At 61.9% G+C, this 25,953-nt stretch overlaps 2 protein-coding genes across 2 annotated transcripts in view; one reads left to right on the top strand and one right to left on the bottom strand.

Annotated features, from left to right (window-relative positions):
- FAM53B (family with sequence similarity 53 member B) overlaps positions 1–19,543 on the top strand; it is a 70,941-nt gene extending 51,398 nt beyond the window's left edge. The window contains exon 4 of the mRNA XM_082721683.1: positions 15,313–19,543. Within this exon, the coding sequence (XP_082577809.1) occupies positions 15,313–15,681 (369 nt within the window). The 3' untranslated portion in view covers positions 15,682–19,543. The remainder of the gene's footprint in view (positions 1–15,312) is intronic.
- A 3,912-nt stretch (positions 19,544–23,455) lies between these two features.
- Positions 23,456–25,953, bottom strand: part of LHPP (phospholysine phosphohistidine inorganic pyrophosphate phosphatase) — a 112,730-nt gene continuing 110,232 nt past the window's right edge. The window contains exon 7 of the mRNA XM_082721233.1: positions 23,456–24,198. Within this exon, the coding sequence (XP_082577359.1) occupies positions 24,102–24,198 (97 nt within the window). The 3' untranslated portion in view covers positions 23,456–24,101. The remainder of the gene's footprint in view (positions 24,199–25,953) is intronic.

Genomic DNA, 25,953 nt, shown 5'->3' with positions numbered 1-25,953 from the left:
GGGCGGATGCCCAGGAGGGCCCTGCTCCTTCCTCCCAGCCTGCCGGTCGCCGCTGGAAGAGCCGGGCATTCAACAGTCGCGCCTTGTCTCCTGAGACCTCTGTCTTTGCTCCACCCCAGGATCAGCCTGGGACGGACCACGGTTTTAATTAGCCTCGTTTGGGGATGGCGGCTTGGAAGCCCTGGGAGGTGAATGCGGCCCGCCTTGCTTTTGGAATCCACTGCCAGTGGACACAATGTAGCTGTAGGAATGAAAATGAGGGAGAGAATGGCCCACAGGCTGGGCTTTTTAATTGGCACCGTCCTCCCGGCCCTGCGCCCGCCCGCTGGCCCTCCCGGGGCTCTGTTTGGGCGGCCGGACCTGGGCCGCGAGCGGTGGAGCCTTTCAGAGCGTCAGACTGATTTAAGTGGCCCCGTATAGATGCCGGCAGCGCTCGCTGAAAGGCGCCGCGCGGTCCCCTCATCGAGGAGCCCTGGGAATGTGTCCGCCACCTGCGCGTCGTGAATGGCAGTGACCGCCCGGAGCCCCGCCGGGCAGCCTGGGCTTCAATGGGCCCTGGGCCCTGCCCGAGAGAAAAGGTTTTTCTAAAGCTGCAATTAATGTCTTTCCCCCAATCAATTGAAGGTTGCTTTCTTGTTTTCAGCCGGGTGAGCGGGACGCGTGATTCTCTGCTTCCCTGCTAACCTGGGCGCCGACAATTGATGTCCGTCTCAAGAGACAGAGAGTGGCTTTATTTCTCACCGGCTGTGGAGGACGGGACTTTTTTGTGTTGTGTGTGTGTGTATGTGTGTGTGTGTGTGCGTGTGTCTGTCTGTCTCCCTCTTTTTCTTTCTCTAAGATCATCTCAAGCTAATAGTGAGAAAAAAGGCATGTGAGCGATTCTGCCCAGGCAGGTCCCACAATACCTTCTGGAACGTCCATTTTTCTTGCTTTCATGGGAACACTATGAGGTCTCTCTTGGAGGGGACAATGGCAAGATTAAAGAGGGAGGGAGCGTGAGGGAAAGCGGGGAGTAGAAAGGCTGTTCAGCCGGACCGCTGGAGAGCTTTATGCCGCAATTTAAAGGGGTTTATCCTGGACGCCCCCGACCCTGCCAGCAGGATTGGCGGAAGCCTCTTGGTTTCTACTTAGTTTCGCAGTGAGAACCAGTGTTAAGTGCAAAAGAGAGAAAAGGCCACCCTTTCTTTCAGGAGTCGCTCTTGGGTTTCTGCGAACATAACTGTGAGGGTACATATGTCTGGGTTGGGTGCTGACCCACAGGATCTCAGGTTCCTTGTTCACGTGGGGACACTCCTGGCAGGACGTCAGCCTGGCCGCTGTTGTGCCTAAGCCGGATGCCTCAAAGCCAGCCTGAGCACCGTCTGTCTCTTAGGCCATCAGGGTGTCCCCCGCACCCAGGCCGGTCCTCCTATGGAGGGGAGGGGCCAGACTTGAGAAGTGGCCTCTGGGACTGTCTGGGCGGTCACGGCAAAATCCCCCCGGCCCCTCTGCCCCAACCTTGAAGCTGGCCTGCTCTGGCCTCCAGGAGAGATTTTGGTGAGAGGGGAAGGTCTGTCGCTGTGGGTTTGTCCACGGGCTCAGCTTTCACCCCCTCTCGTCTGGGGCCCCAGCCTTGTTAGGATCCCTGACCTGCTTGCTGGGCCGACGCTGCTAAACCTCGGCACAGTCAGTATGTGCCGCCCCGAGCCCAGAGACATGACCACTGGCTGTGACTGCAGTGACCGGCCGGTTAGGGCCCCCCAGACTCACTGTCCCCTGAGGCGCACGGGTGCTGTGTGCGCACGCCGTTTCGTTCAGATGGGAAAGGGCCACGCTTGCTCACTGACCTTACAGGCTCCTCAGCTTCCTCATCCCAAAGTGGAGGCTGAACTTTGCCTCCTGGGGGGCCCCTCCTGGGGGTCGTAGGGGAGCAAGTGAGGCCACGGGTACGGAGTCTCTGCTGTCTGCACTGAGTAGGTGCACAGTTCAAGGGAGATGTCAGCAGCTGGCTTTCTTAAGACGCACCTAAATCTGTGCTTGGAAGACGGAGGGCAGAAGGAGGCCCAGGGGCAGGGACCTCTCTAGGGGGTGGGTCAGCCTCTGTCTGCTTTTGTCCTAGGCTGTGGTGGCAGCTCCACAGGGATCTGAGAACCTTATCGCTCGAGGTCCCATGGCTCCGGGCTCCCCGTTCTAGGTGAACGCGGGCCTCTGCCCGTGACACACAGTGTGGCTGCCCCTTTTGTGGCAGCCACTTGCAGATGGAGAGTGAGGGACTTCCCCCTGGGTTCTGTGCTTTTTCCAAAGTGTTACACATTTTTATTTTTGCAAGAGAGAAGTAGGCTCATTTCCTGACTTGGGCTCAGCCAGGGTTGGTGTGAGGCCAGAGCCTGGGGCCCCAGGCCTGGAAGCTGGTGGCCTGGGGGTGGGCACGTCCTGTGTCCCGCTGCAGCTCGAGGGCCACTGGGGTTCAGAGTCAAACGGACCGTGTCATCATCAGTATAGGAATTACAGCATCTTGAAGCAATTACAAGATGGCGGTGCTGTGTGCGTGCGCGTATGCGTGTGTGTGTGTGTGAGTGTGAGCGGGAGGCAGTTGCCCGCACACCTGCATGTGCGCGCGTTTATATCTACGGGACAGAAGGGAGCGAGGGCCGAGGGCTGACCTGGAGGCCCCGCCGGAAGCCTGGGACTCTGCGCATGGAGGATGTTGTGAGGGCCCTCGGCTGCTTCCTTTTGTTTTGTCTTGCTGGTTCGCCGCCTCCTTGCACTTTCAGCCGTTTCGCCCTGACACGTCCTTCATCACCTGGGGGAGGGCTGCAGAGGGAAGTGATACACTCACGGCCTTTGCCCTTTTCTCCCTTCTGGCCGAGGGCCTGGCCCCGCGTGGGGTCAGCCTGGGCGCACCCTCCCGCCAGCCTCTGGCCTGGCTGCCACCTCGCTGGTGTCCTGGATCAGGGAGGCCCTGTCCTTCCCCTGGCTCCCTCCTTACAGCACCTGGGCACCCGGCCCTGCCGGCAGACCGCCGGGGTTCAGGTCCTCCCCAGTTGCTCCCCAGGTGGCCTCGGACCCCCGACACCAGTGGCACAGCGCCCCCCGCACCGGGGTGGTTGTGCGGGTTCAGAGGGCAGTCCCTGTGAAGACGCTCGCCGTCAGTGCTCAGTAAACATTAGCCCTACTGTCATGGGAGGCTCCGCAGCTGTTAGGACACGAGAATGAGCCCCCAGAAATGCTGACTTTGTTCCCGAGCAAGATAAGATTGCAGGGGAGGACGGGCGGGATTGACGATCGCTCAGCCTTGTGAGTCCGTTTTCTATACATGAGGAAATGTCTGGACTTGAGAGTGGTTTAAGGCAGCTCCCAGCTCTGCACATTCCCCGGGAGCTGTTTGGGAGTCCCTGTCCCTTTGGAATTGGTATCAGTACCAGGTGAGGATTGCTGGTGGCTCTAGGTGGATAGAAATCAGGTTGGGTTTCTATTCTGAGTTTCTCTGGCATGATGGGTAAGGGCACAGGCCTTGACCAGACAGAGCTGGGTTGAGCCTGGCCCAGCCACTGCCCCCTCTGTTGGAGTTTGCGGAGTCAGCCTTGGGCTGTCCAGGCATACACGGGGCTGCCGACAGTTCCTGTCTCGGGGGGAGGAGGGGGGCCTGGGCATCCACCTCAGGTAGATTAGCTCGGAGGGTCAGGGCTTCTTGGGCCTTCTAGGAGCCTCTTGAGATGTGGGTGCCGTGTTTGTGTATCCTGCCAAACATTTAAACAGTAACGAACAAAGGAGAAAAAATAGAAAGGGAAAAAATAAGCCTATCAGGAAATTAACAGTTGTGCCGAGGTGTGTCCCTGAGAAAGTCAAAGGGACGGAGACCCGCCCTGGCCAGCGCTTCCGGAGTCTGTGGTCAGGCCTCCCAGTGGGAACTACATTCTTTCGGCACAGGGATGCCTTAACGGGGCCATCCACACGCACCCTTCCGCATGAGGTCAGGGTCGTGATTCCCATCCTGGCTCAAAGAGTGGAAATGACTCGTCCAGAGTCGCTAAGCTAGAGAACGCAGACGCTGCCGTCCACCTGGGTATGTCCCGGGCCACACCCTTTCTGTTGAAGCTGGGCCTCCTCAACAGGCCTTTATGGCCCTCCTGGGACCTCTGGTGCCCTTTAAGCCAGTGTCTCTCCCAGATGCCTGCTCCTGGCCTGGACTCTGGATTTCCTGCTGGCTAGGTCTGGCCTGGTCCTGTAGGAGAAGCCAGAGCCCCTCCCATGCGGCCCCATCCTTGCAGCCCAGGAGCCCCTGCGCTAGGGGTGCCCGGTCAGCAGAGACCGAGGCGTGCCTTGGGCTGGTGGCCAGGAGCATCTAGAAGTCCAGTAAGCACAGCGCAGCCTCCCAGATCTGTGCACCCTCTGGCTTCTGCGGTGGCTCCAGTCATTTTTCCTGCGGCTCAGAGGAGCCTGCAAGAGGGGATGAGACCTGCTCAGGTGACCCATGGGGCACTGGGCAGAGTTGGGACTCTGAGCCAGGTCTGCTGTCCAGCTCCTCCGAGATGCAGGCCCTGCATGCCGCAGCACTGGATCTGGTTGGAGAGAGGGAACTGGAATGCGGGTTGTCCTGGGAAGGGCACTGGTGGGCCAGAGACCAGGGTGAGTCCCCCTGGAGACTCTCTGCCCTACCCCAAAGTGAAGCCCTCAGGTGAGGCAGTCCTCTCATGGGGCCTCGGGCTTAGGAGGACCAGGACCCCATGCACTGCGTCCCTGCCACTCATCTTGGCTCTGCGGGTGGGGACAGCCGGCCCTGAGAAGCAGAATGTGCCCAGGAATGTCCTGCCGCACCCAAGGCCAGCAGGCATGTCCGTGGCCACCTGCCGGGCTCGGGCAAGCCAGGACATGCTGGCTGAGCCCGGCTGGGCCGCTGCTGCTCCTCGCCCCCACAGGGCTCCAGTGGCCAGTGTGGGCCCACGCCGCCCCTTTGCCCAGCATGCCTGCGATTCTGCTGTCACTGGGAGTCCGGGTGGGTGAAAGGCTCTCCTGCCGCTGCTTCCTCCTGGCGCCTCCATCCGGGCACAGCTGGGTACCATGAAGCGGTGTCGAAGCCCACGGAGTCGGCCCCCACGTGATCTGATTTCCTCACCATCACGGCCCCACCAGAGCAGTTTTAGCTCCCCATTTTACAGACAGGGAAAGTGAAGCTTAAGTTGCATAAGGAGCTGAGGGAGACCTGGCCTGACGGCAGGGGCAGGGCTCCCCCGCAGCTGGTGGCCGCTTCAGCCTTGTGCCCGGGAGCCCAGCCCGTCCCTCCAGAGCCCGTGGGTGTGGGCCTGGGGGCTCCAGGACGGCGTGCGGGAGGCCGGGGAGGGTGTTGTGGCTGGGTTCCAAAGCGGGAGAAGGAGGTTTGTGAACAGTGTGATCCTGGCTGGGGGAACGTAGCCCCAGAGGGAACTGAGGGGGCAGGGGGGCCGCGGGTGAGGTGGGAACAGGGCTGCTGGGGCTGGGGCTGCTGCCATGAGATGTTTGCTCTTCTCAGAGGCTCGAGGAGGAAAGTGCTGGGTCAGGTTTGAGCCCTGATGAGCTGAGAGGCCCGTGAGGACATTCACGGGACCCCCTAGGTCTGGAGCTTAGAACAAGGTCTGGCCTCAGAGCGGCTGTCTGTGGCCCCTGGGGCCGAGGAAGAGTTCTGATTTGGATTTGGGGCCAGGCCTTGAGTCGTGTCAAACCTGGTTGGGCACAGCGGCCTTCCTGGGCAGAGCGGGGACACCCCGGGCTCAGGCAGAGCGACTCTGTCATGGCACAGATGGGCCCAGAGCTGGCAGGACTTTCCCAGGGCACACCCAGCGTGTGGCAGGCTGGAGCCCGAGGCCAGGTGCCTGCGTCCCCACCAGGGGCGTCTCGGGTTACGCGGTCCTCGGAGGATGCTTGTCGCCTCCTGCCTTCTGCAGCCTGCTGGGAGGCCGAGCCAGCAGGGGCGACCCTTGGGACCCATCCGTTCCCAGAACAGAGGGCAGCCGGAGGCCCAGAGCAGGGCGGGTTTGCCCGAGGCCCTCCTGAGTGGTGCCTGGACGTCGTGTCTGATGCCCCTTCTGCGGACTGTTCTCCTGCCTGCCGCGCCTTCCCGGGAAGCCGTCGCCCTTGGACTCCTATCCTTTGACCAAGTCACAGATCTGGGAGGGGGCCCAGGTCGTCTGCCACGGGCCCCTTTGTGGTGAGGAGCTCCTCTGGGTTTAGGGAGGAAGCCCAGCTTCGTGCTGCGGAAGTGAGGGCCGCTGGACATTTTGTGCACGTCCCCTGGGGCCTCTCCTCAGAGGAGCTTGGCAGAGCCGGGGACCCCTTCTTCGGGGCCCCAGGACAGCCCTGCCCCCAGGCTTGCCCTCCCCCTCTGGCTACATCACAAGCGCCGAGTGGCGGGAGAGCCGGGGCTGTCTGTGACCAGCCGGGTGGTGGCTCCTGGGAGCAGGCAGGGCTGTGGGTGCCCCCTGGGAAGCCAGGCTCATCCCAAGGTGGGGAGCCCTTGTCAGCTGAAAGGGGCAGCCCCTGAGGAGCTTCTCGACGTCGCTTCTGTCATGTTCCACGTGGTAAATCCGGTAGTTGTGCTCCTGCGACGTGTGCTTACCTTCATGGCTCAGACTTTATTGCCGCGAGGAGAGATGCGGTCCCGCACCCAGCTGACAGTGCGGCTGCAGTTGACACCTGGAGCTTTGTCTCTGCGTCTCCTCTGTCAGATGGAGAAGTGACCACGGCCGGTGGAGACGGCGGCTCCGGGCCGCACAGCACGATCCTGGACGCCAGGCCCCAATGTCCGGCTCCGGCGTGTGTCCTAGAGTCCCCTCCCCGGGCGCCGGGGCTGGAGTGCGGCAGGCTGGAGGGCCCGCGCCTCCCCACCCCTTTGTGGCAAACTCGCAGCCTCCTCGTAGCGCCCCCCGCTGGCGGGGCCGGGCAGCTGCTCCGAGCGAGCGGCTGACACCCACCAAACTGCACGGGGGACGTCGGCGTCGCGTCGGAGAGCAGGGGTTCGGGGCACCAAGCAGCCCCCCAGCCCCACCTTGGGTTTGCCCACAAAGCCTGGCCCTGCTCCCCTGTGGTAGCAGGAAGCCCCAAACCAGCCTCTGCCCGGCGGGCAGGGAGCCACGCGAACCCCTGCGGCAGCGAGAGGTTTTCCAGGGATGCCCCGGCCCCGCCAGCCGTGTTCTGTGGAAGCGCCCTCGGGCCGCGGAGCCTGGCACATGTGCGGCCCGCTCGCCCGTCCGGGGCTGGCGCTGCTTGGTGTTTTCACATCCCGTGCTTGTATGAACCTCAGATTTAATTTGGTGATTATTAAGTGCAGGAACTCGGGGCTGGTAGGGGCTTTTCTTTCCTGCCCAGTTCTGCAAAGTTCCATTTTCAGAAATGCATAAGCCTCGTTCCTGCCAATAAGAAGGGAAGCCAAAAAGAACTTTGATGAAGAAACATCAAAATGGTTTAATATGGAGATTGGGGGGGGGCTCCTTTTTTTTGAAAATGGAAGTGACCATTTGAATAAGATTTGGGCCTGTGGGTCATCCTTCTCTGAATTTCTAACTCCGTGTGTATTCTCCTCTTAAAATTAACACACACACACATATATATTTTGTTTTTTGATAGTACCTTCATGTGTTCAAAAATTAAAATAATAGTGGAGAGTCTTGCCTTCAGGTTAACTGCTACTTTGTTTCTTGTGATCCTTCTAGAACTCCTTTATGCAAATAGAAGCAGAGGATAATTCCTCTTTTTTGTTTCCCCTCTCTCACACAAAAGATTACCTGCTTTATCTACTCTTCTGCACTTTGCTCTCTTAAAATGACAGACCCGGGAGGTGTGTTTGTGTCAGAGCCAAGCTGCAGGATGTCCTGTCCTGTGACCATGGCCCCTCTTTCCCAGGCCGCCCTCCCGGGCCCCCGAGCCCGTGCGGGCGTGCGCAGCAGTGAGCTCCGGAGCCCCTGCGTCCTCTCAGACATGCAGGTGGGTCCTCCTGGAGATGCAGTCCCCCAGGAGGGCCGCTGGGCCAAGGGTGGCATGTGTGTGTCACCCTGAGGGTGTGGCCCCAGTGACGTTATAGGAGCCACGCCCCCCAATGTTTTCTGCAGGTGGCCCATGTCCCCACTGACACACTGGCCACACGTGAGTTTTGCCAAGTGGATGAGTGACACATGGTCTCTCCGTGACACCTCAGTTTGCCTTTCCGTTGGCAGTCAAGCCTCTGTTCTTGTCTCTCTGAAAGCTGTTCAGGTGTCCTGAGCTGTCCTTATCCAGGGCATTTGGGGGGCGCCTAGGTGGCTCAGTGTGTTGTCTCTGCTTTTGGCTCAGGTCATTGATCTCAAGGGTCCTGGGATCGAGCCCCGCATCGGACTCTCTGCTCAGTGGGGAGCCGGCTTTCCACCCTCCTCTCTCTGCCGGCCTCTCTGTCTACCTGTGATCTGTCAAATAAATAAATAAAATCTAAAAAAAAAAAGGGGGGTAGTTGGGGGCGCCTGGGTGGCTCAGTTGGTTAAGCCTCTGCCTTCGGCTCAGGTCATGATCCCAGAGTTCGAGGCTCATGTTCACATCGGGCTCTCTGCTCAGTGGGGAGTCTGCTTCTCCCTCGGCCCCCAACCTGCTCTCGTGCTGTCTCTCGTACTCTGTCTCAAATAAATAAAAATTTTAAAAGGGCAGTTGGATTTGGCCCCCTGTGGTACAGATTCTGTTCCAAAACCTGAGCCCTCTGGGCCCGAGTGAGGTGCGAGGGCGGCAGGGGCTCAGGGTCGCCGGCGCCGTCATTGGCCGTCTCGGTGCTCTCATTTCTGCAGACAGTGCTAGGACTTTGGGGCTCTTCTTGGCCTCCTGGTACAAATGAGAAACTGAGGCTCAGAAGTTTAATGGTTTGCCAGGGTTCCACAGAGGGCACCCAGGAGCTGCGATTCCAGCCCTGGCTTGTCTAGCCTTTTCTGGGCCGCTGTTCTGCCTGAGGATCAGCTGTTCTCCGGAGCGCAGCCTGGAAGTCAGAGGTCTGGTCGCATGTCAGCTAGGCATGCGACTGGGGGCGAGTCCTAATCCCTGGTCTTGACCTCTGTCTGCCAGTCTGCAAAATGCAGTTGTTAAACTGGTTGACGATTTGCTCATTTTTCCATAAAGGATCCTCTTTCTCCGGAAGTTGCTATTTGGAACAGGGACACAGAGCCGCGAGGGCCCGATACTCTGTAGTCTTTGCTCCCTGCGTCCCGACGTGGCCCTCAGATCACCCAGCTCCAGGCAGCTGGACAGAAACCGTGCCCTTCTGTGCTCTCCAGTCCTGCTCCTGTAGGAGCTGCCCCCGACACCCTAGGCATCCCGGCAGCATGCTAGCCTTGGCCTTCTGCCAGAGCCCTGTGTGCTTTGGAAAGGCCCCTGGACTTTTGTTAGGCAAGGAATTCTCCTTACTCCAACCCGAGAGCGAGGTGGTTTCACAAGTCCTGTCCTGAGTGTGTGCTGGCTGGGACGCATGCCGCAGAAACAAAATGTTGGTTTTCTGATTGCCAGAGTGCTGGAAGGCCCTTTCGCATTGGCTTCCATACCTTCTGTGTCCGGACGGGCCATCTGCCCCCTGGGGTCCCGGTGCAGAAACTGTGTCTGTCACAGTGTGGCCTGGGCCGGGGAGGGGGGCACCATTCAGAGGGCTTGCTGGGCTCTGGGCCACCAAGGCCTGGCCTTGCCCCCGGCAGCCTGGGGCCCTCCGGGCTGCGCAAGCGTGCAAGCCAAACCAGGTGGGGCTCACCACGTGCGTCCTCCCTTATGCTCCCAGGCTGCTTTGAGCTCCTCGCCTGAGCGGGCACCCGAGCCAGGCAGTGGGGTGCAGGTCAGGGCTGCGTGGGGCTAGTCATGGCACACACAGGCTCATGGATGGCTTCCAGAGGGGATGATGCAAAGATGGGGTTTGGGTGCCAGGTAGAGAGGTGCTCAGTAAACTTGTGTGGCCTCTGCAGAAATAAATTGTGGAAGTGGTGGCCCAGGAAGCCAGGGACATCCTAGTAACTGCCAGGGCTGTCATTATGCCCCAGAGATAGTTGCTGGCTCCCTGGGATTTTGATTCTAGAACCTGTGATCTGGGAGAGAGCCCCAGGTAGCCAGTGCCAAATCAGCAGGGCTCACTGGGCCCCAAAGGCTCCCCTTGGGGCAACTCTGTTTCCTACTTTTGCGGGCCTCTCTGGGTTTCCCTTGTTTCTGTGGGTAGAGAAACAGTCTAGGCTCGAAAAGGCTGCCTCTTGTAGAGTCCAAAGGTAAGCATTTCATAGAAATGGGCTGGGCCTTGACACAGGCCTGTGCGAGCAGCTGACCCGCCTGGCACAGAAGTGTGAGCTGGGCTGTGGCAGGGCCCCGATGGCGAGGAGCGCAGAGTGAAGGGCCGGCCTCTACAGCGCCCCGAGCAGCGGCGTCCAGCACAGGCCGCGCCGCCGGGCTCAGGCCGCTTGAGCCCCAGCATGTCACCCCGCCGCCCCCCGCCCAACAGTGCTGACCCTGGGCAGCCTTGGCAGAAGCTGCCCCCCCCCCCGCCCCAACCTGACTCCTTGGGCCCCGGAGCTTCCTCTGAGACAGCTGGCCTTCATGCCAAATTCAGATTTGCCAGAGATGGATTCTCGTTTGGCCCAGCATGTGCTGGGACCTTTTTTTCTTCTCCGAGACATTAAAAACAACAGCACCACCAACAAAGGACAAACCCACCCCCAGGAAATCTCTTGTCCAGCATAAATGAGACTTAGAAAACTTCCAGGCCACTAGCCATCCTCGTGGTCTGGTGCTCTCTTGATGCTTGGAGAGTTGTGTTCTCATCAGAGTGTCTGTTTGGGAAGGAAGCGGCCTCTGCTTCGCCAGAGCCCTGGACCCAGCAACTTCCAGCAGAGCGACTGCAAGGCCCCGGGCAGCTCAGGCCAGGAAGGCTCTGGGTCCGATGATCCTGACTTGTAAGTTGGGCTTCTTTAGGGCCCTCTTTCTAGAGGGAGTAGAGGTAGCTCCCTCCAAATCTGTGACACAGAGAGATCTGTAAAGCTGGATTGAAAAGAGGGGGACAGGCTTCCACAGAGGAAAAGCCAGGTGTGCTTGTCTAGTCCAGCAGCCAAAGCTGGAGTGGGGGGCTCTCGCAGGGCTCGTCTGGGAAGGCGTGCGCCTCGGGGGGCATGTGTTGTCCCAGTTCAGTGCTAGCTGTAAGGCTCTAAGGCGCGCTTTGTGGGGACACTATGCCCAGGACACAGAACAGCCCAGGAGAGGGGTCCAGCAAACAGCCGGCCGTGCTCCTGCAGCCGGCCTCTGGCCAGGACCCACATTGCTGTTCTGGAAAGTCAGCAGTGGGGGAGCCAGACTTGGGCCCACTTCCTCCAACTCCAGAAGCTCCGTCCCGACTGGTCCCCCGCCCGTGCTAGGTTCAGGCGTGGGGGGGGTTCGGGGCATTGGGGGGTGGCCAGGGAGACGGGCATGAGAAGGGCTTGCCCTCTTCAGGGTAGGACGGTCGGGAGGAAGGGGGCCTGGCCTCCAAAAGTCCACGTTTGCCCTTGTCCTTGCGTGGGATCCCCCAACCGCTTCCTCCACCGTCTGGCATCCTGGAGCTCTTCTCAGGAGAAGTCTCTTGTTTCCCTACCCACCAGACTTAATGCTCTGGGTCTTTATTGGTAAAGCCTGTGGTGCAGTTCAGCTTGTAGACGACTCTGGGCTCCCTCCCTTGTGCCCCTCTAGGCTAGCATTAAAGCAGGGGCACTAGAGGAGAGGCGTGAGCTTGGGGCCCAAGTTGGTGCACGCAGCAGGCTGGGGCTGAGTGTCTGTTGAGGTAACGTGGGTTTCCTGGGAGCAGGAAACCAGTCCATCTGGAGGGACCTTGACCTTCCTGGACTCTCCACAGTGTGGGTGGTTGGGGGGCGGGGGAGGGACTGGGCGTCGAGAAGGGAACTGGGCCTGGCAGATGAGGTGCTGTTGCTGCCCAGGATCTGGTGGGCCTCTGTCTACAAGGAGGACCACACAGACTTTCACTGGGGCTGCACCGCGGAAGGTGAGGACCTTTGTCTCTGTCCCCAGGGCCGGGCCAAGGCCTCCCACCCAGGAGGATGTAGGAATGCGGAAGAGGGGCCCATTGCTCCTGGCTGTGAAACCCCGGGGGACGGTTGGGGTGGGCTGGAATGTGGCTGGCTAGAGCTGAGGTCTGGCGGATCTGATGGGAAGATCTTGACGTTTAGGGGCCCCTTTTGGAAGCTGCCCCAGACTCTAGGACTGGGGTGCTCAACAGTGTTTCCAGCCACTAGCCTGAGGCCACGGTGATGGCTGCTTCTGATCTTGGTTACCTGAGCAGGCCTGTGCCCAAGTGGGTGGCCAATCCCTGGGCCAGGGCTGGGCCTCAGGAGAGCAGAGTTTGGGGTGGGGGACTGTTTGTCCTGGAGCAACCATTTCACCATGGAATGATGTGTTCATGTGGCGCTTTGAACTTGTTAGCAGCTTTTCCCCAGACATTTTTGAGGGCACGCAGGCCTCGGGGCCTCCAACAGGCCCGGGCAGTGTTCTTGTGTGGGAGCCAGGCTTCTGGGGAGTGCGAGCTGCCAGGAGAGGCTGGGCAGGACCCTGCCCCCAGGGCGCGGTGGGCACAGGTAGCCCTGGGCCCTGGGCGTCGGCACAGGGTAGGCTCACCCGGGCTGGAGTCCGGGCAGGACGTACACTGCCGCATTGTGTCGGTCACGTTCCTCCCTGGCAGGTGGGACTTGCCACCAGCTGGGGCACTGGGCGGGCTGGTCTCTTTTTTTCCAAGACTGTGGCTGAAATGGCTGAGTTTTGAGTCAACAAAGTTTTCAAGGTGACATTGGCTTTGCAGTCAAGCAGCAGGTGCCTTTGAGGACTTCTCAGGGGTGGGGTTCGGTGACACCCTGGGGCTTGCTTGTGTCAACATTCACCAACCACACCTGGCAGATTCTTGCCCTCTTGCAAAGCAGAAAGGACCTCGTTATCCCAGACAGCTGCCGCAGGGTGGCCCCAGGTGCCCTGGGCCACCCCTTACCTGCCGGGTGTGCTGAGGTCCGTAGCTCAGAGGCTCTTGTGTGAGACCCTGGTACTCATTGGTGGCAGAGCCCAGGTCTGTGATAGCCTGTCCCTCCTCAGCTCTCTCCAGGGACTACATTAGGCAAAGGCAGGAAGGTCCCAGCAGACTGGGGTCCCCAGCGCCCTGCTGCTGGTGCGGCTAATGTTTAACCTGATTAGTGTGCAGACACAGACGGTTACATTTGCCATAAAGCCAGACGCAGAGTCCTCCACCCCCTCCACTTGCACCTTTACCCTGCTGCCCCCCACCCGGGATCTGTGGCAGGGGGGGGGGGCAGTCTGAGCAGCCAGGGAGGGTGAACGCAGACTCGGGAGTGCTTCCTGTTCAGGTTTTCGCCAGCCTTCCCACTGTTGCCACGTTGGGGCTCCCAGCAGGTGTCCGGCACGCTGCGGTGAACGGCCGTGGGTGATCCCCAGGGCCACTGCCTGTGACCCCCTTCGTAGCACATCCGGCTCACATCAGACATTATTACTCTGTAACAGGTGTCACTCGCCACTCTCTGCATGTCCTCACACAACACAGCTCCTCTAGGGCCAAGAGGCTGACTGTGCAGCCCGGCAGAAGGGCCGGGTCGGGCTCCTTGGGTACCTGGGCTCCAGACATGTCCCCACCTTGCTTCTGCAACTCTGTGTGCAGAGCAGCTGGGGACCCGGGCTGAGGTGGAGGTTGACAACCCTGTCCAGACAAGGCCATCCGCCCACTTCCTTCTGTCCTGGCTCAGGTCTAGGCAGGAGAAGAGAGTGGCTGGAAGGCAGAAGGGGCCCCCGAGACCCTCCCATCTGGAGGGCAGAAGGGGCCCCCCAGACCCTCCCATCGCGGGCATCTGGGGCCTCCACCTGCCAAGAGTCAGATCACGTTCTAGTCTGGGAGCCGTCTCCAGCTCCCCGCAGTGGTGGGGAACAGAATGTGCACTGTGTGGACGGTGGCCTTGCTGAACCCCACGGCACCCCCAGGCCAGGGGACGGGAGGGCCCCCAGTCCGCGGGGACCGTGACCTGGGCTTCCACCAGGCCTGGCCAGGCCTCACAGCTCTCACCCGTGGCCTGGCCCTTCTCTCTTTGATCTCAGCCCGGGCTCCCAGAGTCCCCTGGCGCCACCCCCCACCCCCCCACCCCCACCCTCCGGGCTTCACCTTTCTTGGTTAGTCACAAGATTCCAAGGAAAGCAATCCCATGAGACCAGTTTGCTCCGGAGCGTTCGGGAACAATGAGCGAGCCCAAGAAAGGCACAGCCACCTTCCTCCAGAGAGGGTGGCTTTTCTTTTCCGTTGGCTGATCCTGTTTCAGCCGCTCGTTTGCCATGACAGCCGGTGGTCGTCCTTCCCGCCGAGTGTGTGTGAACACCGCCGAGTGTGTGTGAACACCGCCGAGTGTGTGTGAACACCGCTAAGTGTGTGTGAGCACCGCAGCCTGTGAAAGAACCGGGGCCCTTGGGACACGCCTGTGATCTCGGCGCTCCCGGTCCCCACCTCACGCCCCAAAGCCCATCTCTCCTTGGGTCCCCTTTGAGAGGAGACTGTATGGCTGCTGGTCCTTTGGGGGGTCCCCAGAGCGAGGCTGTGGGCACCCCCAGCTGTCATACCCCTCTGTCCCAAGTCGTGCTCTGTGGTGAAAGCAGGCGTTTAACCTCACCCACTTGTGCACAGGACCGGGCCTGCCCCCAGGGGTCCCCAAGCACCCTGGGGTCTTGTTGGAGCTGCACCTGCCACTCGGGGAGCCCCCAGGCTGCCTCCCTCCCCGGGCCGGCCCCACACAGGCAGTACTCGGTAGGCGGCCTCCGTTTCCCACTGGGCCCTCAAAGAGCCCTACAGAACAGGTGAGGCAGCCGGGGCCAGGGAGGCTGAGGGTCTGCTTGAGGCCCCCGGCGGGCGAGCCCAGCGACCCGGCCCGCAGAGCTGCGGCATCCGCCAGCGACCACCTGCCGGAACGGCTGGCGGAAGGGAGGCGCTGCGTTTCTGCCAGCTCGCCCTGGGGAAGCGCAGCCTGCTCCGGGTTCAGAGCCCGGCCTTCTCGCCGCAGCTTCCCTTCGCCTCGGTGGTATCAAGCTCGGGCCCTTTTCTTCGTTTTTGGGTAACTGGATTTTGTGTGTGTTAACCCGGTGTTCACTGGCCGGGGCCTATTTCCTCGCGCCCACTCGCCGACGGCCCCTCTTCTTGCCCGGATGTTGGAGGAGGCCGGGCGCTGGTGGGCCTCCACCGCCCAGCGGACCCTTCACCAGGTCGCCCCAGGGGCTGCGGCCGGCCGTCTGGGCCGTACAGCCCTTGCGTTGGGGATGGGCGCGGGATGCCGGCTGACCCGTGTGTCTGTCTCCCCACAGAACTGTCAGACCTTCAGCAGCCTCAGCTGCCTGAGTGCGGGGATGGAGGACTGCGGCCCGCACAGCCCCTTTGCCCTCCACGTCAGCAGCACCAGGTCCTGGACCGCCTTGCTCTCGGCCTCCGCCTCCAGCCTGGGGGGCAGGACCCCCGCCGGGACCCCGGTCCCCGAGCCTCTGCCCCCAGCCTTCGACGACCAGCTGGCCTGCAAGGAGGAGCAGTGCTGTGAGGAGTCGGGCGGCTGCGGCCTGGGCGACGGCTGTGCCCGGAGTTGGGGGCCGGCCTCGGCCTGGCGGGACCGCGGGGCGGCCGGGAACAGCCCCTGCTCCCTGGACGGCGAGTTGGACATTGAACAGATAGAGAACAACTGAGGGGCCGCGGACACTTGAGGCGGGGAGCCCCCCGCAGGCCCGGCCACGCCGCACAGCCGCCCGCCCCCGCGCCTCACCGGCACAGCGGCCACGGCCACGGCCATCCAAGGGGCCGCCGGAGCCCGAGAGCAGCTTCCTGGGCTGGGCCCGTCCCCCCTGTTCCTCGCCAGCTGCCCTGCCGGGTCCCGCAGGGTCCGCTGCTCTGTGCTCTGTGGGGCTGGCGGGGGTGGGCGCGTGCTCAGGGCCGTCTGGCGGGGTCGGGCCCTTCCCGGCCTCCTGCTCAGGTTCATTTCCGGGGGGTCGGCCCCACAGCCTCCTTCAGTCCGTTGTATTCCGTGCCTTCTCTCCCAGGTCTCCCTGCTTCAGGCTTGGGAAGGTTCGGGAGACGCTTTCCTTTGTAGTAACATCAGAACCATTTGGCCTTAATTCCAAGTGTGGGAGACCGAGGCCCTGGGGTGCCGGGGTGGGGGGGCACCGTGTCGGAACTCTGGGGGCCTGGGGAATAGCTCGGGCTGCTTGTTGGAGGCGTCTGCGTTGGGTAGACGTGGGTGGGTCTGTTGGTGAAAAGACAGAACTCTCTGCCTCTCCCGTGGCGTGGAGAGCCTGACCCTGTGGCTCTCTGCCGCTCCGGGAACCGCTTGGGCAGGGCTGGCACGTGACAGCCATTCTCTGTGGCCAACCTGTCCCTGGGGGATCAGCTGGATTCAGGTGAGCCGGGAGAGGTCACCAGTAACGGGCAACCTCTTGAAAACGTCCTCGGGAGGCAGGAGCTGTGAGCAGGTCCGTGCACCCAGGCCCTGTGCACGTTTCAGGGGTGGAGGCGGCCTGTGGGCTGGACCGGGGACCCGCAAGGCTGCCTGCCGTATTCGAAGCACACTGGCGCTGGTTGGTGGGATGCTGGCCTTCATCCCAGTGCACCCCCCGCCCCCGACAAGCGCCCCTGCTGCTCAGCCCAGGGAGCAGAGCGCCTCCACGCGGCGTCCCTACGGCGGGCACAGAGTGCAGGGCGCATGCACGGTCCCCAGCTCCAGGCACCCCTGCGGATGCCCTGCTGCAGGGGAGCCCCGCCCCACCCCTCCCCAACCCCGACCCCCTGAGGTTTCGCTCTCAGGAAGCCCGGCTGGCAAACACACCACACGGGCTCTGCTCTCTTGGACTCTGGCTTGTAGCAAACTTGGCATCTTCCTCAGACAATAGCAATTTTGTCGGCTTATGAGCAAGTGGCTCCTTTCCCCACTACAGCTAAAAATAACCGGTGTATTCTCTTGAGTTTGCTGACACGTAACAAAGGCACATTCGTAGTCTCCTTGCTTTTGCTCATCTTCTGTGGACAGCGAAGGCCTTACGTGCACAGAGTGAGTACGAAGGTTCTCACTCTCTTTCCCCAAAAGAAAGACCCTGTTTGGGAAACTGTACTCACAGCTTCACGGTTTGCCTCAATGAAAAGCGTGGTGCTCAAGTTCTGATTTCTGGGGTGGTGGTTCTTAAAAATCAGCCATAAGATGCTTGTAGAGAAGATCTCAATTCAGTGAACACAATCCCAGATTGTGTTCAAAGCCTCAGGTCAGATAGCATCATGGTTGTGTGGACACAGGGAAGGTCCTGGGGCCGGAACCAGTTACCTTCAGTGGCTCCCACCAAAGGCACGTCCCCTTAGGACCCCGAAGAGCCAAAGCAGGGAGCCGGTGGCTCTGGGTGGGCCTGCCATCATGCCTCGTCCCCCCCGTAGTGGGTCATGGAGGCCACATCTTCTTAGAGCAAAGCCAGCGGGGGCTGGGGTCGTTGAGTTACAAACTGGGAGAGCACACTCTGGTGACTCCTGTCCTCAGAAACCTTGGCACCCAGTACTGGCACCCAGCCCACACCAAGAGGGGCCACTGAGGGAGTGTGGTCTCTTAAACCTCCTTCCTGTGGAAGGAGAGGCGGGGTCCCATCTCCTGGTCCACAGCACAGTGAGGGACTGAGGTGAGCCAGACGGGCCTGAGTGGTGACTCCCCCACCGGCTGCCTTTCCTCAGGGTCAGCTGGGCAGGCACCTGAGGTGGTGGGTGTGTGGCACAGCGCCGTGGGGCCGGCGACCTGCCTGCATACCCCACCCACCAGCTGCTTCCCCGTTCTCAGGCCTTGTGGCAAGGAAGGCCAAGCCTTCCCACCTCCGCCCTAGCTGGTCCCGTCGACCCTCAAACCCAGTCCTGTGGCACTTTCGGGCAAAAGCTACTCCAGCCCCAGGCAGGGTTTGGCCCTCCAGCTCCTCAGGCCCGTCTTTGCTGTCCTCACTCCTGCCAAAGCTCCTAGCGCAAGCCCACAGCAGCAGTGGGGGGAGAGTGGCCACTGTCCCTTCTGCTCCGAGAAAGAAATGCCCTCCGGTCGTCCCACGTTCCCCTTTGGCTGGAGCGCCCGCCCTGTGCAGAAGGTGCCGCCCTGCCGTCCAGGCAGGCGTGTCCCGCTCGGCCCTGCTGACGCCGGGACTTCTGGTCGGGAGGCTCTTGGAGGGAGGCTCGCCCGGGGCTCCCTCTGGCTGCGTGTGCCTGTCCCCGCGGGGCCGTGGGCGGGCTGGCACGCTCGCCAGGAGGAGCCCCGTCAGCGTCCAGGCCCTGCCTCTCCTAGGGGATGCCTGTGAGCTCCTGCCTCTGAAGGAGACCCAGGGAGTTGCGAGCTGGAAGGGAGGCCTGGACTGGCCGCCTGCCTGCCCGGGGACCCTGAAGGATGAACGCAGGGTTGTAGCTCCCAGAGAGCAGGGTGGGGAGGAGAGACTCCCTGTTGCGTGTGTCCCGACCTGCTCCAGAAGGAGCATCTGCTACGGCCATAGGACTGACAAGAGCCGCTGTCTGCCCGCAGGGCCTGGGCCGGGCCGGGGTCGGTGGCCTTAACCGTTTACCACAAACCCTCTTGCCTTACTCGCGGTGGAGGCCGGGGCTGGCGCGGGGCCCGCGGGCAGACACGACGTCCAGGCCACGGGGGCGCTTGTGCCGATCACCCATAGATTTTCATTCTCAGAAAGCCTTACTCGTCATCAAAATGTTTGTAGCAGGAAAGTTTTGTGAATTTGTACACGGAAAGAAAATTTAAATAAAGGAAAAGTCCACATTGAAAAGAAAATCCCAATGTTCAAATGGGTCTCCTAGTGCACAGGGTGGCGCGCGAGCTCCCTGCTCCAGCGGAGGCTTCCCTGGGCGGCGGGTTCGGGCCGCTGCGGGTCTCAGGGAGCTTCCGTGGTATTTAACACAGAGCCCTGGACGCTCTGCCGTGGGCCCGGCCTGCACCTCCACATCTGCCCGTGAGGTTCAAGTCACGCGCACTCCGTGGCCAGCTGGGCCGTGGCTGCCGTGGCCCAGGCACTCCGCCCCCCACCCCACCCCGTACAGGTAGTTACGCCGCATCTTGCCACAGCCGCGCAGCTGGTCAAACCTCTCCTGCTGGCTCCAGTCAGAGAAGACATTGCCTAATCTTTAAAGAGAAAAGATAATGCAAACCGCCCCCCAGACCACAGCAGAGATCTCGTAGGCTAGGTAGGATAGTCTGTTCTAGCATAGTCTCTTTGGCAAATAGGTTGTGTTTTCAGTGCGTGGAGGAGATGTCCCAGGAGCTGCTGGGGGGGCTGTAGCGTGCTTTCCAGAGGCTCCGCCCATGGGGCTGCTGAACCCCCAATAGTGAGGCAGCCGAAGCGAGTGGCGTTGGGCCAGCCCGCCGGGGGCCGAGCCACATGTGTGCAGAAGGCACTGGGCCTGCACCCTTACCCCCGCCCACGGCTGCCTGTCCTCCCACGCGGGCCACAACTGTCTTGCACTAGAGCCGCTCTAGTCTCTCAGGAATTTGCTTGTTACTCTTACTGTGTAAATAAAGCTTCCTGGTTCAGTACCCAGCCTCCGGGAGCCTGCTGCGTGGTTTGTCGGCTGTGGTGGATTGGTGGCTCCCCACTCTGTCCACGGGAGCAGTGGCTCTGGGTTGGCAGGGGCCGAGGCCGGGCCCTCCTCTCCCCTCCGAGCCTCGCGGTCAGGGTGGTGAGATGGGGCGAACAGACATCTCAGCTCTCCAGAGGCTGATGCGTGAAGGGGAGCGAGCCAGTGTGTGTGGCCACAGCCGTGGGCATGAGGGAGCCCTCTGAGGCACCGTCTGATATGCCCGGTCCCCAGGGCAACGCGTGTGTGTACACGGGTGTGTGTTTGGAGGTGGAGGGGCCTGGCCTCTCTGTCCATCCGGGAGCCAGAGACCCCAGGACGGCAGAGCAGAGACACCGGCTCCATGTGATTCCGGAGTCAGGCGCGGGAGGGGAGTCCGCCTTTGCCAGCTGGGCCCCCCACAGGGCCGTGCGCCCCAGGTCGTGCTGCTGCTGCTGCTGCGGAAGGCCCGGCCTAGCGCCCGGCAGCCTGCCGCCTTCCCCCACGGGCTAGGCGAGGACGTGGTGCGGGCGGGCCGTTCCCCACGCGGGCAGCAGGGCTCAGACCTGCGCTGCTCCCGCTGCTGGGGGGGACCGGCGCTCCCAGCCTGACCCAGGGTGGGCTCCGGGGCGCCCAGTCCGCGTGCCTGGCCCTCCAGACCGCGGACGCTTGGCTAGCCACGCTCGGGAGGTTGAGGACAGGCTTCAGAGGCTCGTTTACATTTCTGTAACCCAAGGTTTGCCCATGAAATCGAACCACAGAGTTTCTGGCTAGAAGGCCCGCCGGGTCCCGAGGACGCCCTGTGGCTGTGAGGCACCAGAGCACTCTGGACTCTTCCTGTGGCTGGTTTTCCTTCCCGCAGCCGCCCCCGTACCAGGATGGTGTTAGAACGCCGAGTTCGTGCCCCAGGTGCAACACGGCTGCTGGGGCTGAAGCTTGGGGGCTGGGGGCCCAGGGACCCAGGGACTCTGCCTCCTGTTCCCTGCCCAGGTGGCCCTAGACAGACCTCCAGCCCTCCTCAGCTGAGGTCCCTGGCTGGGCCCCGGCCTCCAACTGGCCTCACGTAGGGGCATCTGCTCTCCGCTCAGCCTGCCCAGCCACGGCCACCCTGCATCTCCCCCAGTGCCAGGGGAAGGACACGACCCGAGCTCCTGTGCCTCCAGATCTGCCTGAAACCAGACTCTGCCCGGGGCCCCAGCGCCGGGCTCACGGGGTCTGTGGCCCCCGGCGCCGGGCCGTCTGGCACCTGCGTCCGATGTCAGGCCGCGAGCCGACGGAGCGGCCCCAGGTCTGCACAGGCTGAAACCCCTGCGGGGCTTACACGGGAGTCCGTGCCCCGGAGCCCGGCACCACGGCCGACTCGGCCGAGCCGAAGTGTGTTAAGAAGGCTGGGAGGGGCTGGAAGGAATCGCCCCGGACAGTCGCGGAGGGCAGAGTCTGACTTTTGGTTTCTTTTTATACCAATATGTTCACCCTCTGAATGGGGCACTTTTGAGAGAAAGGGAGAGGCCCTCGGGATGATCACACCAGCGTGGGGGGGGCACCACGAGCCCCAGGAGGCCGGCACGCGTGTCCTGCCCTGCGTCCCCATCTCTGCAGCACTTTCCACCTGAGAGGGGCAGGGTTGGCCCCCAGGAAGGCCCAGGCCTTTGGAGGGGCCTTATTCCCCCCCAGTCTGGAGGAGGAGCGGGGACGCCGAAGCGGCCCTGGCCCCGTGGCGGGCAGGCGGGCTTGGTGCTGCGACTCAGACTTCCCGCCACGCCCCAGCCTCCGGTCACGGCCTCCTGTCCTCCCAGGGTCACGCCGCCTCCTTTCCATGTGGGGGAATTTGGGAGGGGCTGCTCTGGCCCTGCCTCAGGGTTGCCTGGGCATGCCTTGGGATCTGGATCCGGCCAGCCCCAGACTTGGACGTGAGGTGAGACCTAAACTCTCTTGCTGCGTGATTAACCTGGGCGGAACTGGGTTTGCAAAGTGGTCGCGGGCCGGCAGCATAGGGTTGCTTGCACTGGAAGGTCTGGAGGGTAGGTGAAGCCCTTGTGCCCCCAAAGAGGTGACCCTGCAAGACTGTCCTCCCCTCCCCACCATCCACCCCTCCCCCTCCCAGACATGGCTGGGCTCGTGGCCCCCAGAGCCTGGGATGTCCTGCTGGGCAGCGTGGCCAGACTCAGGCCCCTGCCTCACCCCAGGGCTCCGCAGGGAGGGCTCACGGAGCCAGCCTGGCCTGTTCCCTGGGCTCAGAGGGCCCTTTCTTAGTGGCAGGTCTGGTGCCTCTCCTGACCGCAGACAGGTACTTAGGCCACTGGCGGCCCTGAACTCCAGCCCCACCCACAGGAGCGGCTTCGTGACATGTGTCTGTGGCTTGAGATCTGCACCCGCCTGCCGGGAAGGAGGGTCTGCGGCAGGTGGACCGTGGGTGGCTGGAAGGACCCTGGGGCGAGGGACGCCCTTCTCCCTTCTGGGCCGCAGGACAAGGGTCGTCATCCACAGCAGGTGACAGGGCATCCCGGTGTGGCCTGCCCCCCGATAGGGCTCCGACCGTGTCTATTCAGGAAGGAACCCCCCCTTTCACAGTTAAGGCAGCTGAGGCTTGTGGATGGTGTCCCCCGTGCTAGGGCTGAATGGACCTCGGTCCTGAAGAACATTTCGTCTCCAGACGGAGGATACCAGTGTGCAGGCTCACCAAGAAAGTCACAGTCACCCGGCCACCCCCATGGAAGGACTGTAGGAGGAACTAGAAAGGACAAGACTTGGGGTCAGACCTTGGTCTGAGTCTCAGCTCTGCCCTCCCCAGTCCGTGGGCTGGTCCTCTGTCCACACCACCATTTCCTTCTCTGTAAAATGGAGAGAGTGTGGATGTCCCCTTCACTGAAGCTGGGGTGGCACGTTTCCCGGCCAGACACAGCAGACGTCTGCCCCCACCCCACCCGAGCTGTCCCTCGGACACCCTCCCCGTCCCCCTCCTGGGCAGCAGCCGGTCCATGGACCAAGAACAGCAGCGTCCTGCCTCCAGAGGGGACACTGCCCTGGCCACAAGCCCCAGCCAGGACAGCAGGCAAGGGCACCCCATGAAAGAAACCAAGGACCCGCAAGACAAACTGGCCAGAACGTGGCAAGTCCGTCTCCTTGACGCTGCCCTCTAAGCCCTGGTGCGCTTTGCCCACCGCGGGCCCGCCGGTCCCCCAACAAGCTATAATTAGCGGACTTGTCCAGGAGCAGGCGATTTGCATACTTCCCAGCTAATGGGCCCCACGCCCCTCCTCCCTCACCACCATGGACACCAGCCCCGCTGGTGGCCTCCCTTCTTGATGAAAAGACTTGGCCACTGGTTCCTCTTAATCCTGATTTAATGGTGGCCAGCCTGCCTGGGGACAGCACAGCCCCCTGCGGGCCTTAGGCTCTCTTGCCAGGGCGATTCAGAGCTTGGGGTCCAACCTTTCATCTCGTGCTCCGCAGAGTGGAAACCCCGTTACGGACCCATGACCTCTTTCACGCGCAGTCGTTGCCCAAGACTCATCAGGGACTTCTGGATTGATTTGAGGAGAAACAGCCATCAAGTGATCTGTTGAGCTGACTGATTCTGAAACCTGAAACCCGGCTCTGAGTAAATTCTGGAAGCCTGTGGCTCACCACCCCCCTCCGCAGGACGGCCTGTGAGAGCTGGCCAACATGTGCCCTGCTCTGCTTGTCCCCGTGGGGCCGCCTGCTGTCCCTTATGGGCCTCCGTCCTCCTGAAGGGGACGGGGTGGCACGGGTGTCCAGGGGACGGGGTGGCACGGGTGTCCGGGGGACGGGGCCTCTGGCTGCTCGAGCTCAAGCATGTGGCAGCACCAGGCCAGGGCCGGGCACCCCCCACCCTTCCTTGGGCCCTCTGGGTGTCAAACTGAGTCAGAGACCCAGTCGGGTCAGGACAGTTTATTTATTTAACCAGTAGCTGCCCCGGCAGACGCTGGGCAAGACACATTCACGACTACCGAGTTAGGGCCCTGGACCACCCTCTGGGCCCACAGCCTTGAAGTTCTTGATTATAGGACGGCAGTCTTCAGGGTCCCCGGGGAGCTGCCCCAGCCTTGGGCTCCAAGGTGCCTTTTGGGGTAGGAGGGGGAAGGGGTGCCAAGGGGCCGCTCGGACTCAGGGTGGGGGCAAGGAGGCTGGCGGGGGGTGCTGGGCCTTCCCAGGGAGGCTGCTTCAGCCCCGGGCTGCATGGACGGTGCAGGAAGCCCCCGCCTTCTCCAGGCCCCTCCGTCAAATGCACAGAACGTGTGACAGAGGGCCGGGGAGTCGAGGTCCCTCGGGCCAGTCAGCTGGGACACTCATACGACTGGGTGCGGCTGGAGAGCGTTCCTAGAGACAAGGGTTCTCCTTGTCTGGAGACACCCAGACGGGTCTGTCCCACTGTCTGACCTCACCGGGTTGGGGGGTGGCTGGGGCAGCAGGCCATCCCCGGAGGAACAGCTCCACGGGAGGCTGGGGGAAGCAAGCCTGGCCTGCACCCTGGGGCCCAGGGGAGGGGTGGCGCCAGGCGGGGGTCGCCCTACGAGGCTCGTCACTTGTCCGCGTGCTGCAGAAGCAGGTCCACGGCCTCTGCCAGGTTGTCCACGTATCCATCAGCCTTCACGTCCGGATGCCGCTCATCACTGGGCCTGGAGAGCAGGGTCGCAGGTTAGACCATCCGTGACCCCTTCGGAGCCTCTTTCTCCCTGCGTCTAGCACGGGCCCTCAGGAGGCCTCCAGGTCCTTCTGTACCGGGTTACCGATGCCCCCTCCTCCCACTCCCTGTCTCAGCCACCCATCAGGGTGCAAACAACCCCTCCTGTTCTCTCCACGGGTCACCTCTCCGAACCCCTTCTAGCCGAAGCCTGCTCAGAGTGGCCGCTGGCTCTGCTCCATCCCCACCACCAGCAGAAATGTCCGACTCCTAACAGCAGGGCCGTGAGTTTGACCCTGCTCTGAGTGCCTCCCCGGCCAAACCCTAGGGGTGCACTTGCCAACCAGTCCCTGTCCTCTGAGGTCACTCCCACACCACAGAGGGCGGTGCTCCTGCCAAAGCAGCTCTCTGGCTGGGTGGGATTTGGCGGGGTAGAACTGTCCAAAGCCCCAGATACGTCCTGAGATCTGCCTGGAGGATGAGCACAAGAGAAGAGAGACCACGCCATGGATGCAAATGCCTATGGGCCCAGGTGGCACCCAGCACGCCACTGTGGGGGCTCCTGGGGGAGAGGCTATGGACGGAGTCCTGAGGTAGAGCAGGGGTCCCAGTGGGCATGTGGGTGGGGAACTGTAAGAGGGCTGGAGCCCTGGCCACAGGAGCGACCTGGGGTGGGCTCCTAGGGACATCCCAAAAGTCTCTAACACTTGGGGGAAGGGCTGGGACCTCGTCCCTTGGGCTGCGTGCAGCCTGGTGCTGTGAGCTAAGACTCAGGTCCTGGTGACCTGAAGACCCTCCTGCACTACTCATGAGCTGGAGTTTGTGGGGCGGGGTACCCCCGTGCAACTTCATACCACTGAGGACCTGCTACTCAGATCACCCCATGGCCTGACCCCAGCTCCCTGAGAAAGCAGGAAATCATGGCTTCCCAGCAGCCAGGCCACCACCTCGGAAGCCCCCACCCTGGTTTGGAAGGAAGTGGTTGACACTGGCTCTGATAACATCCTAAAAGCCAAGTTGTCCCTTTTGGAGGGTTTGTTTTTCACAAAGCTCTTTACCCTACAGTGGTTGTCCTTTCAGGGCAAGGGAACCACCTTTTGTTTTAAAGAGTCAGCCTGGTGGCCTGGAGGCCACCTCCCCAGGGGCAGCTGGGGCCCCAGGGGCAGCCGTGGGAGTGGAGAGGGCAGTGCACACAACCCTGATGACTGAGGCCCCAAACCAGGAGCCCTGGAGACAACACAGGTGCTGAGCGCCTGGGGACCCTCACCGCCACCACTGGGTCTGCAACTCAAGCAAGAACAACCCTCCCATCTGTGCAGGGTTCTACGGGCTCGTTTCACTCTTGCCATCACAGACACAGCTGGCGATGGCGGGAACTTAAGATCCATCATCCCCAGCAGCGCTGAAATACATACTTGTCGCTGTCAAAAGGTTGTATGTGGCGTGGCCTTTAGTTCACCAAATTGTGTGCCGGCACCTGCTTCGGACCCATCCATTTCACTCCCAGGTACGCACATGACAAAAATGCGTCGATATGTTCACCAAAACACGTGTACTAGAACATTCCACGCAGCTTTATGGTAAGAGCACAAAGGAGGAAACTGCACAAGTGTCCGTCAGCAGGGGCCAGAGAAACACGGTGGCAAGCGTAGGCGGTTGAATGCGGCGATAGTCCTACTCCCAGGAAATGACCCTCTGTGCTGCTGCATGGGGGTCCCACCAACCTTATGACAGGCTGCAGGAGCCAGCA

This window comes from Mustela nivalis (assembly GCF_964662115.1).
Source record: "Mustela nivalis genome assembly, chromosome: 2".
NCBI lineage: Eukaryota > Metazoa > Chordata > Mammalia > Carnivora > Mustelidae > Mustela > Mustela nivalis.
Note: the sequence above shows the minus strand (reverse complement) of the source record. Positions and strands in the feature narration are given on the sequence as shown.